Here is a 15,155-nt window from a genome sequence, read left to right on the forward strand (position 1 = left end):
TCCTCATACCTTAGCCTAGCATTTCCGGTAAAAATTCCATATTTTCACACAGATCTTCAAACATTTTCCTCAGTTCAACAAAACTAAGCAAAGACTGTGTGTGTGTGTGTGTGTGTGTGTGTGTGTGTGTGTGTGTGTGTGTGTGTAAGGAAGGAAGTACTGGTCTGATGGTACGTACGCAAGAGGAAATTTCGCCTGCATCCTGGTAGTCTCCTTAACCTCCTCAGATATTGAACCTTGTGCACATCCCAGGGACCGAGGCACCAAAGTAAATGGGCTCTTAACCATTCACCTCCAGAGAATGTCTTTTGGTGGTCTGTGTCTCAAGAGTCATGACAAGAAGTGGAAGCTTTCATGGATTCAAGTGTCATTTTCTAAAGAATATTTAGGCACAGCTTGTATATGTATTCCTTTAATATTCTCATTATAGCAGACAGTTTAGGAAATTTCCCTTGATATTTAAAGGGATAATTACATAGAGTATTTGGATAAAGAGATGAAAAAGACATTAGGAGTGCTGTGCTTATTCCTTTGCATTTCCATATTATAATCGTCATTGCAGGAGCAAAGACAGTTTGGACAAGTACTACTATTTTAGGAAAAATTAAAAATAAACTCTAGAATACTGCAGTGACAGTAATTTTCTATGGAGGTCAGACTCTAAGCACAGAAGATATTACAAGGGGAAATTTTACACAGTTGGTAAATCCTAAGCTCTCCAAATGAAATCATTTATTTAATTTATGTAAGATTGAATATGATGAGATTAAATGGCAATTAAGAGTCTGGACAGTAGTTAGAGTTGCTCCCTGAAGACTGATGGCATATGTATTGGGTAAAGATGGGCAGGGGGTGGGTGGGTGGCAAATTGTTGGGGTGTTCCAGGGTGGGTGGGGAGTTATTGAAATGTTCATGGTGGTGATCCTCCTGTCCTCTTATCGTCTAGGTTTGGAGATATCCTGGGATGGAGACAGTTTTGTGGAGGTTATGGCCGCCCCTCATCTCAAGGGCAAGCTCTGTGGTCTCTGTGGCAACTACAATGGCCATAAACGTGATGACCTGATTGGTGGAGATGGAAACTTCAAGTTCGATGTGGATGACTTTGCCGAGTCATGGAGGGCAGAGTCCAATGAATTCTGCAACAGACCACAGAGAAAACCAGTGCCTGAGCTATGTCAAGGCACAGTGAAGGTCAAGCTCAGAGCCCATCGAGAATGCCAGAAACTCAAGTCCTGGGAGTTTCAGACCTGCCACTCAACAGTGGACTACACCACCTTCTACAGGTAAATTCACTGTGCTGACAGACAGGTTTGGATTACAGACTGAGAGTATGCTTGATCTGGGAACCAAGTGTGTCATGTCTTTTTGTTTTTCTTTTACTTATTCTTCTCTCATACAGTACTTCTTGACTGAAGATTTTTTCCTCCACTCTTTCTAGTCCTCCCCACCTCCCATCTCCCTCAGATCCACTGCTTTTCTGTTTCCCTTTGGAAAACAGCAGGCCTTCCAGGGATATCAACCGAACATGTCATAGCAAGACGCAATAAGATTAGGTTAAAAAAATAATAATAAAATAACCCTTATATCAAGGTTGGATCAGGGAACCCAGTAGGAGGAAAAGGGTCCCCACAACAGGCAAAAAAGTTAAAGTCACCCCATTCACACTTTTAGGAGTTCCACAAAACCCCAAGCTAACAACTATAACAGGTGTGCAAAGGACCTGGTGCAGACCCATGCAGGCTCCAGTCTCTGGGAGCCCCTGGGAGCCCTGCTTAGTTGATTCTGTGGGCTGTGTCCTCGACCACCCTGGCTCCTATAATCTCCCTCTTCCCCCACCCCTTCGGCAAGGCTCCTGGAGCTCTGCCTAATGTTTAGCTGGGTCACTGCATCTGCTCCCGTCAGATGCTGGAGGAAGCCTCTCTGATGACAACTGGGCTAGGCACTGATCTGTGAGTGTAGTGCAGTATAATTAGGAATCATTTAATTTTTTTTTGAGGGGGAAGCAGTCATGTTTGGTTTTACCCTAGGTCTCTCTGCTATCCAACTTATGAATCCTGGCCATCCAGGCAGTGTTGGGTGTAGGGCCCCTCTTGTGGCATGGGCCTCAATTTAGATCAGTCATTGGTTGGCCACAATCTCTGGGCCACCATTGCCCTAGCATATCTTGCAGGCAGGCCAGGTTGTAGGTCAAAGGCTTTGTGGCTGGGTTGATGTCCCAGTCCCACCCCTGGAAGCCTTGCCTGGTTACAGAAGATGCCCAGTTCAGGCTCCATATCCTCTGTTACTAGGAGTCATTGCTAGGGTCACCCTCCTAGATTCCAGAAGTTTCCACATTGCTGGCCTCCCCTCCCCCAATTCCAGTTGTCCCTCCCTGTACTCTCTCCTTCCACCCTTTCATTCTCCACTTGGTCCCTCCAGGTCCCATCCCCAGCTGCCTCTGGTCTCAGAGACATCCATGCATCCCCCCAGAGCTCTCTTTATCACTTAGCCTCTCTGGGTCTGTGGATTGTAGCATGATTATCCCGTACTTAACAGCTCATGTCCACTTAAAAGTGACTACATATCATTTTTGTCTTTTGGGGTTTGGGTTGCCTCACTCAGGATGATTTTTTTCTAGTTCCATCCATTTGCCTTCAAACTTCATGCTGTCATTTTTTTAAAAAACAGCTGAGTAATATTCCATTGTGTAAATGCCCACATTTCCTGTACCCATTTCTTCAGTTGAGGAACATGCAGGTTGTTTCCAGTTTCTGGTTATTATGAGTAAAGCCACTATGAACATAATCAAGCAAGTGTCCTTGTGGTAAGATGGAGTGTCTCTGGGGTGTACACCCAAGAGTGGTGTAGCTGGGTCTTGAGGTAGATCAATTACCGATTTTCTGAGGAACTGCCCTATTGACTTCTACAGTGGCTGTACAAGTGTGCACTCCCACAAAAACCAGAGCATGTTCCCTTGCTCCATATCCTGGCCAGCACGAGCAGTCACTTGTGTTACTGATCTTTTTAGCCATTCTGGCAGGTGGAAGAGGGAATTTCCAAGTAGTTTTGACTTGCATTTCCCTGATGGCTAAGGATGTTGAACATTTAATGTTTCTCAGCCATTTGAGATTCTTCTATTAAGAATTCTCAGCTGGGCAGTAGTGGTGCACACCTTTAATCCCAGCACTTGGGTGGCAGAGCCAGGTGGATCTCTATGAGTTCGAGGCCAGCCTGATCTGCAGAGTGAGATCCAGGACGGGCTCAAAAAAAAGGAAAAAGAAAAGAAAGAAAAGAAAAGAATTCTCTGTTTAGGGCCATACCTCAATTTTTAGTTGATACTGAGTTTCTTGAGTTCTTTATGCATTTTGGATATTAGTCCTCCATTGGATGTGGGGTAAGGCTTTAAATTATAGGGTAGTCACCCCCACTTCTTTCTGCTCAGTAACTCATCTTGTCAGGAATTCTGTCTTCTCTGGGCAATTCTTTCTGTGGGTCTGCAGGTGTTCTGGAAGCTGTCTCTAAGCCGCAGATGTTTTCAGTACTTAGTCTGACCTGCAGACTCAGGAATGCCTGACAGCAAGCCTGGTGAGTACAGGCACCAACTGAAAGGGTATCTCAGATCAGCCTGGCCTCTGTTTTGTGTTTGAGGGAGCTAAATTACTGGGTCTGAGGAACAAAACAGTTCACATGTGCTTCGTGGACTAGTCCAGATCCAATCTGCACGTGGAAAAATAAGATGCTGAGTGAGAATTCCCTGGATGTTGATCAACTATGAGACTTCATGTCCCAAGTCAGAGGACAGCAGAAAACAGATTTGAGGTCGGAGAAAGGAGAGGATCTCATTAAGATTGGGATTCTGTCTTTTGACCCTCTTAACTCCGTGTCACACCCAGCGATTGATTCCCTGCAGAGGGTCTTGCATTTGACTTCCTTGCGACAAAGTTGCGTTTGTAAGTCAATGAGTTTGGCCTGTTGCACTTCTGGTTACTACACAATTCCAGGAGTTCAAGAGCCATGGCTGCCTATAACTTTAACCACCGTGGGTGTGGGAGGAAACATGAGAGGAATGCAGCCCAAAAGGCCTTGTTTAAGTGATTTGCCTGTGGCTCTTAAAACTAGGAAACTCCTGTGGTCTGCAACCACAGAGAGGTTATTTTTACTCCTTAATTGCCACTACTTTATTTCCCTTAGCTCTCATTAAATGTGATCTTTTTATTTTAATTTGATCTTTGGACATAAAAGATAAAGTTCTATAAAGACAACTCAAAGTGGGATGGAAAAAGACTGTCCCTGTCATCACGGATCCCCAAGCCTGGCTGTATCTGCCAAAGCATTTGGCTTTAGTCATACAGCCAGCTTTTTCAGCCATTTTCCTGTTATAATTTGAACTCCCTGGGTTCCCTTATTCCCCCCCGCCTTGTTCTACCCCCAACATTGGCTCCCCCCTTTCCTACTGGTCCTATTTGGAGGTTGTAGATGAGTGAACCACCTGGATGACCCAGACTTTGTCTGGAATCGTCATGTCTGGTGGGCCTGGGGAGAACATAGTAATTAAGAGTATCTGTATTGTGGACCACCAGGCTGTTCAACCTTACTCTACAAGCCTTACTTTGTCTATCTGTGAAGTTGGGACAATAAGAACTGCTATTCATGTTTAATGAGGTTTTGAACCAAAATGCTGGAGGTGCTCTAACTGTTGGCTGCCACCATTTCCTCTACTATCAATTAGAAGGCAGACATGAAAAGGGCCTCCTTTGGAAGCACTCCCACTCTAGTTGAGGGTTTGGATTGGGCTCTTCTCTCTGCTGAAAGCAAGATGGAGTGGGAGTGGCTGTACTATTCTTTGGCCTCATCTGCCTATCTCTTCAAAGGATTTCACTGAAAACAAAAATCAGAGAATAGGGATGTGGAGATTTTTTTCCCCAAAATTGCCATGTCTTTTGCCTCTGGTGATTTAATTAGTGCTAAGTCTTTTGAGTTTAGCAGGAGAATAACTCAGCTTTGGCATATATCCCAAGAAACTAATTTAATGCACAAAACCAGAAGGAATTGACTCCTTCGGTGGCCAGGTGGTTGCCCCCTTCTGTCCTTTAAAAGGTCAACAGCAGCTATAGCAGCATGGTACATAGTGTTCATTTCAGAGGTTTGATGTGAACCTGGGCAGAGTTAGAAATACTCTTGAGTCCTTTGTGCATGCCTACTAAGGTGAGATGTGGTGGGGAATTGGCTTTCACTCTGCCTGTCATTGGCATGGTATGGTGTAGAGTGGCCTCTGGTCTTGTTTTCTTCCCTGGAAATGACAGGAACACTTTGGAGGAGAGATCTAGATAGTTCTGCCAGCCACCACACTGATTCCACGGCAGAAGGGTGTGTCCTCCCTCACATTGAAGTAGAAGGGACAGAATTGGAGAGGTCCTGAGTTTCTCTCCTTTCTTAGAAGAACAGAAATGAAGTCTCACATAGAAAGGCAGTTGCTCTGTGTTGCTCTGGAGATGCCCAATTGCAGGGTTTGGGGATAGACTTTCTGAAGCAGGAAACCGAAGATAAGCTCCTCACGTGGTAAGAACCAGCTGGAGCCAGTTAGAAGGCTGTCACTTTCTAGCTGTAACCACTGTGAAGCCAACAGAGCTTCACATGTCCCATCCAGCATTGGAAGGTCATCATTGTTCTGAGGAGTGAAGGCCCTGGACAGTATGGCCCTGGCATGTGGCAGGCAGATTGCTTAAGCCCATTGTGTGTCTCCATCCTATGTTCCTGGTTCTCAATGGGGACCTTCCTAGCCCCAGTCAGCTCTTTAACTCTAATCGCTGGCAATTCCTGACCCATCAGAGTGACCTGATTTCTTAGGTTCTTGCTGGCAAAACCTTGAACAACTTGAAAATGAACCATTTGAAAATGAGCTGTTTTTCTTTCATGACACTAAAGGAAGTATTAGTCAAGACTGCATGTCCATTGTTGTACGATGACTTTTGCTGTGGAAAGGAGACAAAAACAGCAATCACATGGCATACCACAACTGCCAAGTCTTACCTAGTGTACTTGAAAGCACAGGTGGATTCCTGAAACCATCCTGAGTGGGTGCTCAGAATAGTGTTATGATACTGTTATTGAATTCCTACAGGATGAGGAACTGTTGCCTTGATTTCAGAAGGTACCACTAGCATAAATTATGTTGGAATTTTATTTTTTCTCATCTTTTAAAGTATCTGTTCTTTACTGATGAAGAAGAAAGTATTGCTTCTCTCTCTTTCACACACACACATACATGCAGGCACGCGAGCATACACACACATCTATGTGTTTGTGAAAGACTGAAGATTTCTCACAGTGTTTCTTTTTCTGAGTGTTCTTAAGTTCATGACACTTTCCACAAGGCAAACCCTGTATGTGATAATTTTTTCTATAAAGTCAAAATAAATTTGATTTCTCTGAATTAGTTACTTTTGAAAAGTCTGGGATTTGTAACCTATTTCATTTTGGTCTTTTGCCTAATTCAGTATCTTTACTAATAAAACTGTCTATTGTCTAAACATTTGAAAATTACCACTTTATAGAAGAATAAAAGATAAATGCATACCAATCAATGCTTACTTTTTTATCCTTTCAGAAACTTAAGAATTTGCTAATTTTTGTTTTTATTCACACTTCAGTTTACCTCTGGGATAACTTGTTGTAGAATTTTGAGATATGATCAAATCCCTTGTAATCATAGAAAGTTTCTTTAAATAACCAGTAGAATATGTTTGGGCACAAAATGACTAGTATCAAATTATGTAAAAATGCTGAGAGTGTTGACATGTGTCTTAAGTCTTAACTTTCCCACTTGCATTTTCCTTAAATTAAATAGTCACATGTAGTAATGTTTTGCATTATTCTTTGCTGGGGTGTGTTGAAACATTCTTATAGTTTGAGGGCTTGTAGAGAGTTCAGAGAGGTGACAACTGTTCTGGGTTATATTTGGATTCACACACAGGCCCCCTCTTTGCAAAGTGGGGAGGCAGCTATGTCTTGTTCCCTCATGTCTCCCTCAGTCTCATACTCCTTCTCTTTGTGCCCCAGATGCCAAGTGAGAAGCCCAAGAAGTGCAGGCACCTCTGCCTCTCACAGCTGCTCCTCATGATGTTTAGTAGCCAATGTCAACACCTCTCCCCACCACAACTGAGTTTCCTAGAGAGACCCAGCCCAAGCAGCCTGGGAGCATAGGTCAGGAGGCAGGTTGGCACCCAGTATGGGCAAATCTGGGAAAAGACAACACCCCCTAGTGTTGTGTACAGGACCCTGAAGTCAGGGTAGGATCACATTCTGGTATGGAAAAGTCAAGATATGGAGGTAAAGTACACTGGAACCTGGGCATTTAGAGGCCACAACATCTCTGGACCATCCTTAGTGGGCATGGTTCCCAATGCACAAGCCTTTAAAAAAATATTTAAAATATTTTTTGATCAATTTTCCTCCCTATACTCTTTCCAGATCCTTCTCGCCTCCATACCCATTCAACCTTATGCTTTCTCTCTCAGAACAAAAATCAAAACAAACAAACAATAGTTTTTAAAAATGCCAAAAGAACCCAACTGAAACAAGGGCATTTTCTATGTTGGCCAATTACTCCTGGGTGTAGGGCCTTCCCTGGAATGTGGTTGATATACCCAATGAACTGCATTGGGGAAAACAGGGTTTTCCTCTTCTAGCAGGTGTCACTTGCAAATAGCCTCCCAGTTATGGGTGGGACTCTGTACCTACTCCCCCTTTTAGTGCTAGGATTTTGTCTGGCTTGAACTTGTCCAGGTTTTGGGCATGCTGCCATAATCTCTGAGTTGAAGTGTACACATCAGTCCTGTTGTGTTAGGAAGACACTGCTTCCTTGGAGTAATCCACCACCTCTGGCTTTTTCAATCCTTTTACCTCCTCTTCTGCACAGATCCCTGAGTCTTGAGGCAGAGTAGGTTTGATGAAGAAATCCCATTTGGCACTGAATTTTCAGTCTCTCACTCTTTGTACATTGTCCTCTAGGTCTCCATTAATTTCCAACTACTATAAGAAGAAGCTTCCCTGATAGGAGCCGAGTGAGGCACTGATCATGGGTACAGAATGTCTTAATCATTGTTCTATTGTTGTGAAGAGACATCATTCTTCATATAATAAAGCATTTAATCGGGAGCTTACTTACAGTTTTAGAGGGTTAATCTGTTGTCATCATGGTGGAGACTGTGGTGGCATGAAGTTAGGCATGATGCTGAGACAGTAGCTGAAAGCTACATCCTCATCCTCAGGCAGCATGCAAAAAGAGTGACATTGGGTCTTACACGGGCTTTTTAAATCTAGAAGTCCACCCCCCGTGACACACTTCTTCCAACAAGGCCTCACCTCCTAATTCTTACAATCCTACACCAACAGTTCACCAACTGGGTCTAAGCTTGCAAATAGATGAGCCTGTTGGGGCCAGTCTCGTTCAAACGGCCACATGGCAGTGTGTCTTTAGGAATCACTTGTTGCCATGTCCCTTTAGCAGAAGAAGAGTGGTAGGTTTCCCCTAGGCCCATGACCTTTTTAGTCTCAGGTTCTTTGGTACTTCAGCAGTATCAGGTATGGGTTCCATCTCATGGAGTGGGCCCTAAGTACAATTTTAAAAAGATCAGTTATTCCCATAGCATTTGTGCCACTACCAGACTAGGATATCTTGCAGTCAGGTTGCTGTTGTAGGTTCTAGGTTTGTAGCTGGGTAACATTGATGATGACCTTCATCCTCTGGCAGTGTACAGAATATCTCCCAACACCATGTATGTTAGTCAGTTGGGGTGAAGCTACTAGCTAGACACCAGATGGACTTCTCTATGCTCAATGGCATAAGTAAATGTTGTCTTTAGCACTAAGGGTCTTACCATTAGGATGTAAAGAGCAACCTTGGCAATAGCCTATGATGTTTGGGTGGTTCCACAGGACCCCTTTGGTGAATGACTCAACAAGATGGAAAACATTCCTGGCACTGGAGGTTTTACTTGGTGGTATAAGATGTCTAGTTGGGGCATTGTCTCCCCCATTATATGGTGACTTCATCTAAATTGCTTTCATGTATGTATATAATTTAGGAAGCTTCTACAGTAATAGATTGCCATATAATTTTTCTAGAGGCCTTATTTACCCATTTTCCCTACTTTACCCCCATCTCCCCTCCTCCATGTAATCCTCTGATTCTAGTTTCTCATTGATCTTTCCATGACACTGTATTTTAATTCCTGTTGGGAGATACTTTTCTTGTCCCTGGTCCTTTACTATATATCCAACCTCTGATTATTTTGATTGTAGCACACTTATCAAAAGCTAAAAGCTAGCATCCACATCTAAGAGAATACATAGAATATTTGTCTTTTGGGGTCTAGTTACCTCCCTCAGGATGACTGTTTCTAGCTCCATCTATCTATCTGTGATTTTCATTTTTCTTTATAGCTGATAATATTCTATTGTATAAATATACCACATTTTCATTGTTCATCCATCTATCCACCATCTATCCATCTGTTGATGGACATCTAGGCTGTTTCAGATTTCTGGCTATTATGAATAAGGCAGCAACAAACAAGGATGAGCAAGTGTCTCTGTAGTAGGATGTGGAGTCCACTGGGTATAAGTTCAAGAGTGGGATAGCTGGATATCAAAGTCAATTACTGTCCAGCTTTCTGAGGAACCACACACTGATTTCCATGGTGGCTGTACTGGTTTACACTCCTGCCAACAGTGGGTAAGTGTACCCCTTTCCCTGCATCCTCGCCAGCATGTCCTGTCATTTGTTTTGTTGATCTCTGCCATTTTGACTGGGGTAAGATGAAATCTCTTAAGTATTTTAATTTGTATTTCCCTGGTGGCTAAGGATGTTTCTTGAAGTGCTTCTCAACCATTTGTATTTAATCTTTTGAGTATTCTGTTTAGTTCCGTACTCCATTTTAAATTAGGTTATTTGTTTTCTTAATTTTCAGTTTCTTTTTAATGCTTCCTATGTTCTAGATACTAACTCTCTATTAGATGTATAATTCATAAATGTTTTTCCCATTCTGTAGGCTTATACTTTACTGGAGTAATGGTGTTCTTTGCCATACAAAAGCTTTCCAAGAAGTTCCATTTATTAATTGTTGATCTTAATGCCCATGACTGTTTAGAAAGTCTTTTCCTATACCAATGATTTCAAGTGTATTCCCTGCTTTTTCTATCAGATTCAGGGGATCTGGTTTTATGTTCAGGTCCTTAATCCATTTGGAGGTGAGTTTTATGCAGCATGATAGATGTGACTCCTTTTTCATCCTTCTACAAACAGTCCTACAATTTCAGCAGCACTATTATTGAAGATGCTGTCTTGTCAAAACTTGGGTGTACACTTCAATGTGATTCCATTGGCCAATGTGTTTTTATGCCAATATCATACTGTATTCATTACTCTAGCTCTGTAATACAAATTGAAATCTGGGATGGTGATACTTATAGTAGTTCTTTTATTATTCAGGACTGCTTTCTCTCTGTCTCTTCTGTCTTCTCTCTCTGTCTCTCTGTGTTTCCAGATGAAGTTGAGCATTGTATTTTATATGGAATTATGTTGGAATTTTGATGGGAACTGTATTAAATGTGTAGATTGCTTTTGGCAGGATGGCCATATTCACAATATGATCTTTGAGCATGGAAGATCTTTCCATCTTGGTATCTTCTTCAATTTTTTACTTCAGTGCCTTAAAGTATTTATTTATTTATTTATTTATTTGTTTGTTTGTTTGTTTGTTTATTTAGTCTTTCACTTGCTTGGTTAAAGCATATTTTTCGAGGCTATTCTGAGACTTACTATTTCCCTGATTTCTTTCTCACTCTGTCATTTGCATATAGAAAAGCTATTGATTTTTTGTCAATTAATTTTGTATCTTGCTACTCAGACAAACGTGTTTATCAGTTGTATAAGTTTCCTGGTTGAGACTTTAGGGTCTTTTATGTATAAAATCATATCATCTGTAAATAAAGGTACTTTGACTTCTTTCTTATTTGTGTCCATTTGATGGCCTTCAGCTGTCTTGTTGTTGGAGCTAAGACTTCAAGTACTATATTGAATAGGTATAGAGAGGATGGACATCCTTGTCTTGTTCCAGATTTTAGTGGAAATGCTTTGAGTTTCTCTCTGTTTAGGTTGATGTTGGCTGTGGCTGGCTTGCTGTCAATCATCTTGAGTATGTTGAGGCATGTCCCTTGTATCCCTGGTCTCTCCAAGATTTTTATCATAAAGATATGCTAAATTTTGTCAAATACAGCTGAGGAACCTGCATGGGACCGAACTAGACCCTCTGAATGTGGGTGACAGTTGTGTGGCTTGATCTGTTTATGGGGCCCCTGGCAGTGAGACCAGGACTTATCCCAGGTGCATGAACTGGCTTTCTGGAGCCCATTCCCTATGGTGGGATACCTTGCTCAGCCTTGATGCAGGGCCCTGCCTCAACTTGGTATGCCAGACTTTGTTGACTACCTAAGGGAGGTTTTATCCCCTCTGAAGAGTGGATGGCATGTGGGATGGGAAGGAGGTGGGAAGATGTGAAAAGGGGAGGGAGGGGAACTGGGGTTGGTATGTAAAATGAAAAAAAAAACTTTTTTAATTAAAAAAAAGTTTGTCAAAGGCCTTTTTCTGCATCTTATGAGATGATCATGTGGTTTTTGTCATTTAATCTGTTTAGGTAATAAATTACATTTGTTGAGCCATCCCTGTATCTGTGGGATAAAGTCTTTTCAATTATGCTGGATAATCTTTTTGATGTGTCCTTGGGTTCACTTTGCATGTATTTTATTGAGAATTTTTGCATCTATGCTCATAAGGGAAATTTGTCTGTGTCTATCTTTGTTGTGGTCTAGGTATCAGGGTAATTGTGGTCTCATAAAAAGAATTAGGCAGTGTTCCCTCAGTTCCTATTTTGTAGAATCATTTGACAGGTATTAGCATTAACTCTTTTTTGATGGTATGCTATAGTTGTCTTGAATCCTTCTGGTCCCAGGCTCTTTTCGGTTGGGAGAATTTCAGATATTGCTGGGGCTTATGGGTGGAATTGCTTATTTCATCTTAATTTGATTTTGGTAAGTCATATGTATCAAGAAACTCATCTACTACTTTTAGGTTTTCCAGTTTGGTGGAGAGAGATTTTTAAAGTATGTCCTTATAATTCTCTGAATTTCCTCAGTATCTGTTGTAATATCACCCTTTTCATCTCTATTGGTTTTAATTGGATCTTCCATCTCCATTTGTAGGTTAATTTGGCTAAGAGCCTGTCAATCTCATTTCATTGATTCTATATACTGTTGTTTTTGTTTCTATTTTATTGATTTCAGCCCTGAGTATGATTATTTCTTTCCATCTACTGCTTTTGGACATTATTTCTTCTTGTTTTTCTGGAGCTTTCACGTGTTTTCTCTTATGATTTTGTTAAAAACACTTTCTGTTCTTTTGACCCGGATTTCTTCTTCCTCTATACATATATATTATTTGTAGATTTGGCCTTTCCATGATGTCCCAGATTTTCTGGAAGGGTTGTGCCTGTATTATTTATTTATTTATTTATTTGTTTGTTTGTTTGTTTGTTTGTTTATTTTGCTTTAACATTTTCTTTGACTGACCTATCCATTTCTTGTACCTTGTTTTCAAGACCTGAGATTCTCCTTTCTGTATCTTTTAATCTGTTGGTGAGGCTTATCTCTAAGGTCTTTTGTTTGACATCTTAAATTTTCTATTTCCAGTTTTATTTCAGTTTAGGGTTTTTTTGTGATTCTATTTGTTAAAGTGTTAAATTCAACCATTTGTTGTTTTTTTTTCACAGATCTCATTAAGGGATTTATTCATATCGTCTTTAAGGTCCTTGAACATATTCATAATTGCTGTTTTGAAGTCCTTGTCTTGTGAGTCAGCTAAATTGACTTTTCCAGGACCTACTGCAGTATAGTTACTGGCTTCTGGAGGAAGCATGTTATCTTGGCCGTTGATGTTTGTGGTTTTGTTCTGAGATCTAGGCAGCTGGAGTTAATGTGTGAAGTACTTCTTGGTGTGGGTATCTGGTCTTGTCTTTGTTGAGTGTATGTTCTAGTCTTTGGTTGCTGTTGTGCATACTGAGTTCAAACCTAGTGTAGCCACTGTGGGTCCCTGAGGGAGAAAGTGTCTCAGAGTGAGGTGTCACAAAGGAATAGAAATGGGCTAAAAGGAGCACCAGGGATGAACTAATGGGAAGCTATTTGGTGATTTGAAAGAAAATGGCCCCCATAGGGAGTGGTACTATTAGAAGGTATAGTTTTGTTGGAGTAGGTGTGGCTTTGTTTGAGGAAGTGTGTCCCTGTGTGGGTGGGCTTTGTTTTCTCCTTTGCTAAAGCAACACTAAGTGTGACACATAATTGCTTCTGCTGTCTGTGAATCAAGATGTAGAACTCTCAGCTCCATCTCCAGCACTAGTTTCCAGTCTGCCTGTACGCAGTCATGTTTTCTGCCAAGATGATAATGGACTAAACCTATGAAACTGCAAGCCAGCCCTAATTAAATGTTTTCCTTTATAATAGTTGCCTTGGTAGCTGGGCAGTGGTGGAGCAGGCCTTTAATCCCAGCAACTCTAGAGGCAGAGGCAGGCAGATCTCAGTGAGTTCGAGACCAGCCTAGTCTATAGCATGAGTTCCAGGACAGCTAGGACCACACAGAGAAACCTGTCTCTAAAAGCAAAACAACAAACAAACAAAAAAGAGTTGTCTAGGTCATGGTGTCTCTTCACAGTGATAGAAACCCTAACTAAGACTTGCTGGATCCACACCAATAGGTAGAGTCCGCAGGGGATGGAGGCTGGCTAAGAGAAGCCCAGTGTGTACAGGCTTTGTTTACACATTCATGTTGGGGTACTCTCTAGGTATTGCCAGACTAGGAAATGTTCTTTGCTTCCTCCATACAGTGTTTTTTTACAACTGTGAGGAGTTGAGTTACACCAGAAGACTCACATGTGTGTCCCTTTCCAGTCAGGTGCTGGGAGGTAGAAGGTGCAAAGTCTTAGAGGAGAATATGGAATGTGAAAAGGACATTGTGACAGCTGTGCTGGTGTCATGAGGCTGCCAGTGGCTTCCTTTTAGATGCACCCCAAGCCTCCTGAATGACCCAAGCTGTTTTTCACAATGAATGAAAATAACTCTTCACAGTAAAACAAAAGGAGATATACACGTAAGGAACAAGGACTTCATATTTGTTTGTAAAAATTATGTCAAGCTACCTACTATACTCTATACTTAAAACCAAGTCAATTCCCATTACGTCAGAGAAACACATGCTTTGGACATTTTTGGTATTCTTGCAATGACTGTTGAGAGCTGCCACTGGAATTAAAGTTCTGCCTTAAATGGCATACTCACTCTAAAATCTGGCACAATAGTTCTGTCCTTGATTTCCCTAACTCAGCTTCTCCAACAGCTTGGTCACACTGACTCTGGAATTAAGGTATGCTGACAGCAGGTGGCACTAGACGCCCACTTGTTCAAACCACCAATTTCACTTTTAGAAATCCAGCTTAAAAATTCAAAATGTTTCCTCTGATGTGAGGGTTTTCCCAAATATTCATTCCTATCCCCCAGCCCCAGCTCCACCACCCAGCCTAGCTTACCAAATAGAGAATACAGACCCAGACTCTGGTCCTTGTCTATGCTCCTGCCTCCTAGGCATTTGTTTGTTGCATAGATTTAAGCTGAAGGCAGAGCTCAGAAGTCAGCCAGGGCTCCTGCGAATGCTCCCTCTCAAGCTGAGAGTCCTTCACACACACACACACACACACACACACACACACACACACACACACACACACACCTGCTGTCTTTCTCAGTCCTGAATTTTGGGTTCTCTGAGAACCTCTCCTTTTCCACACTTGGCTTTTTCACACAGGACCTCCCCTAGAAGGGCTGCTCTTTCAGCATGCCTTCCTTCTGCATCTCCATCCTTTCTGCTGGGACTTCTGTTGCCTGTGTTCAAGGTCTGGAACTTCAGTCTCATTTATTACACACAGTCTGAGTACACGTCCCATCTTTCGAGGGCCAGGGGTACCCTCAGTGAGCACAGCCTCCCCCTCTGTTCTAGTCTGTTCCTGTTGCTGTGATACAAACTGTGACCAAAAGCTACTTGGGATGAAAGGGCTAATTTGACTTAAACTTCC

The 15,155-nt window shown here is 41.9% G+C and overlaps 1 protein-coding gene across 1 annotated transcript in view; it reads left to right on the forward strand.

Moving 5' to 3' along the window:
- The window catches only part of Bmper (BMP binding endothelial regulator), a 250,055-nt gene that overhangs the window by 168,723 nt on the left and 66,177 nt on the right, over window positions 1–15,155 (forward strand). The window contains exon 13 of the mRNA XM_036193923.1: window positions 947–1,283. Coding sequence (XP_036049816.1) covers window positions 947–1,283 — 337 coding nt within the window. The remainder of the gene's footprint in view (window positions 1–946; window positions 1,284–15,155) is intronic.

The sequence above is a fragment of the Onychomys torridus genome, chromosome 7 (genome assembly GCF_903995425.1).
Source record: "Onychomys torridus chromosome 7, mOncTor1.1, whole genome shotgun sequence".
Classification (NCBI taxonomy): Eukaryota; Metazoa; Chordata; class Mammalia; order Rodentia; family Cricetidae; genus Onychomys; species Onychomys torridus.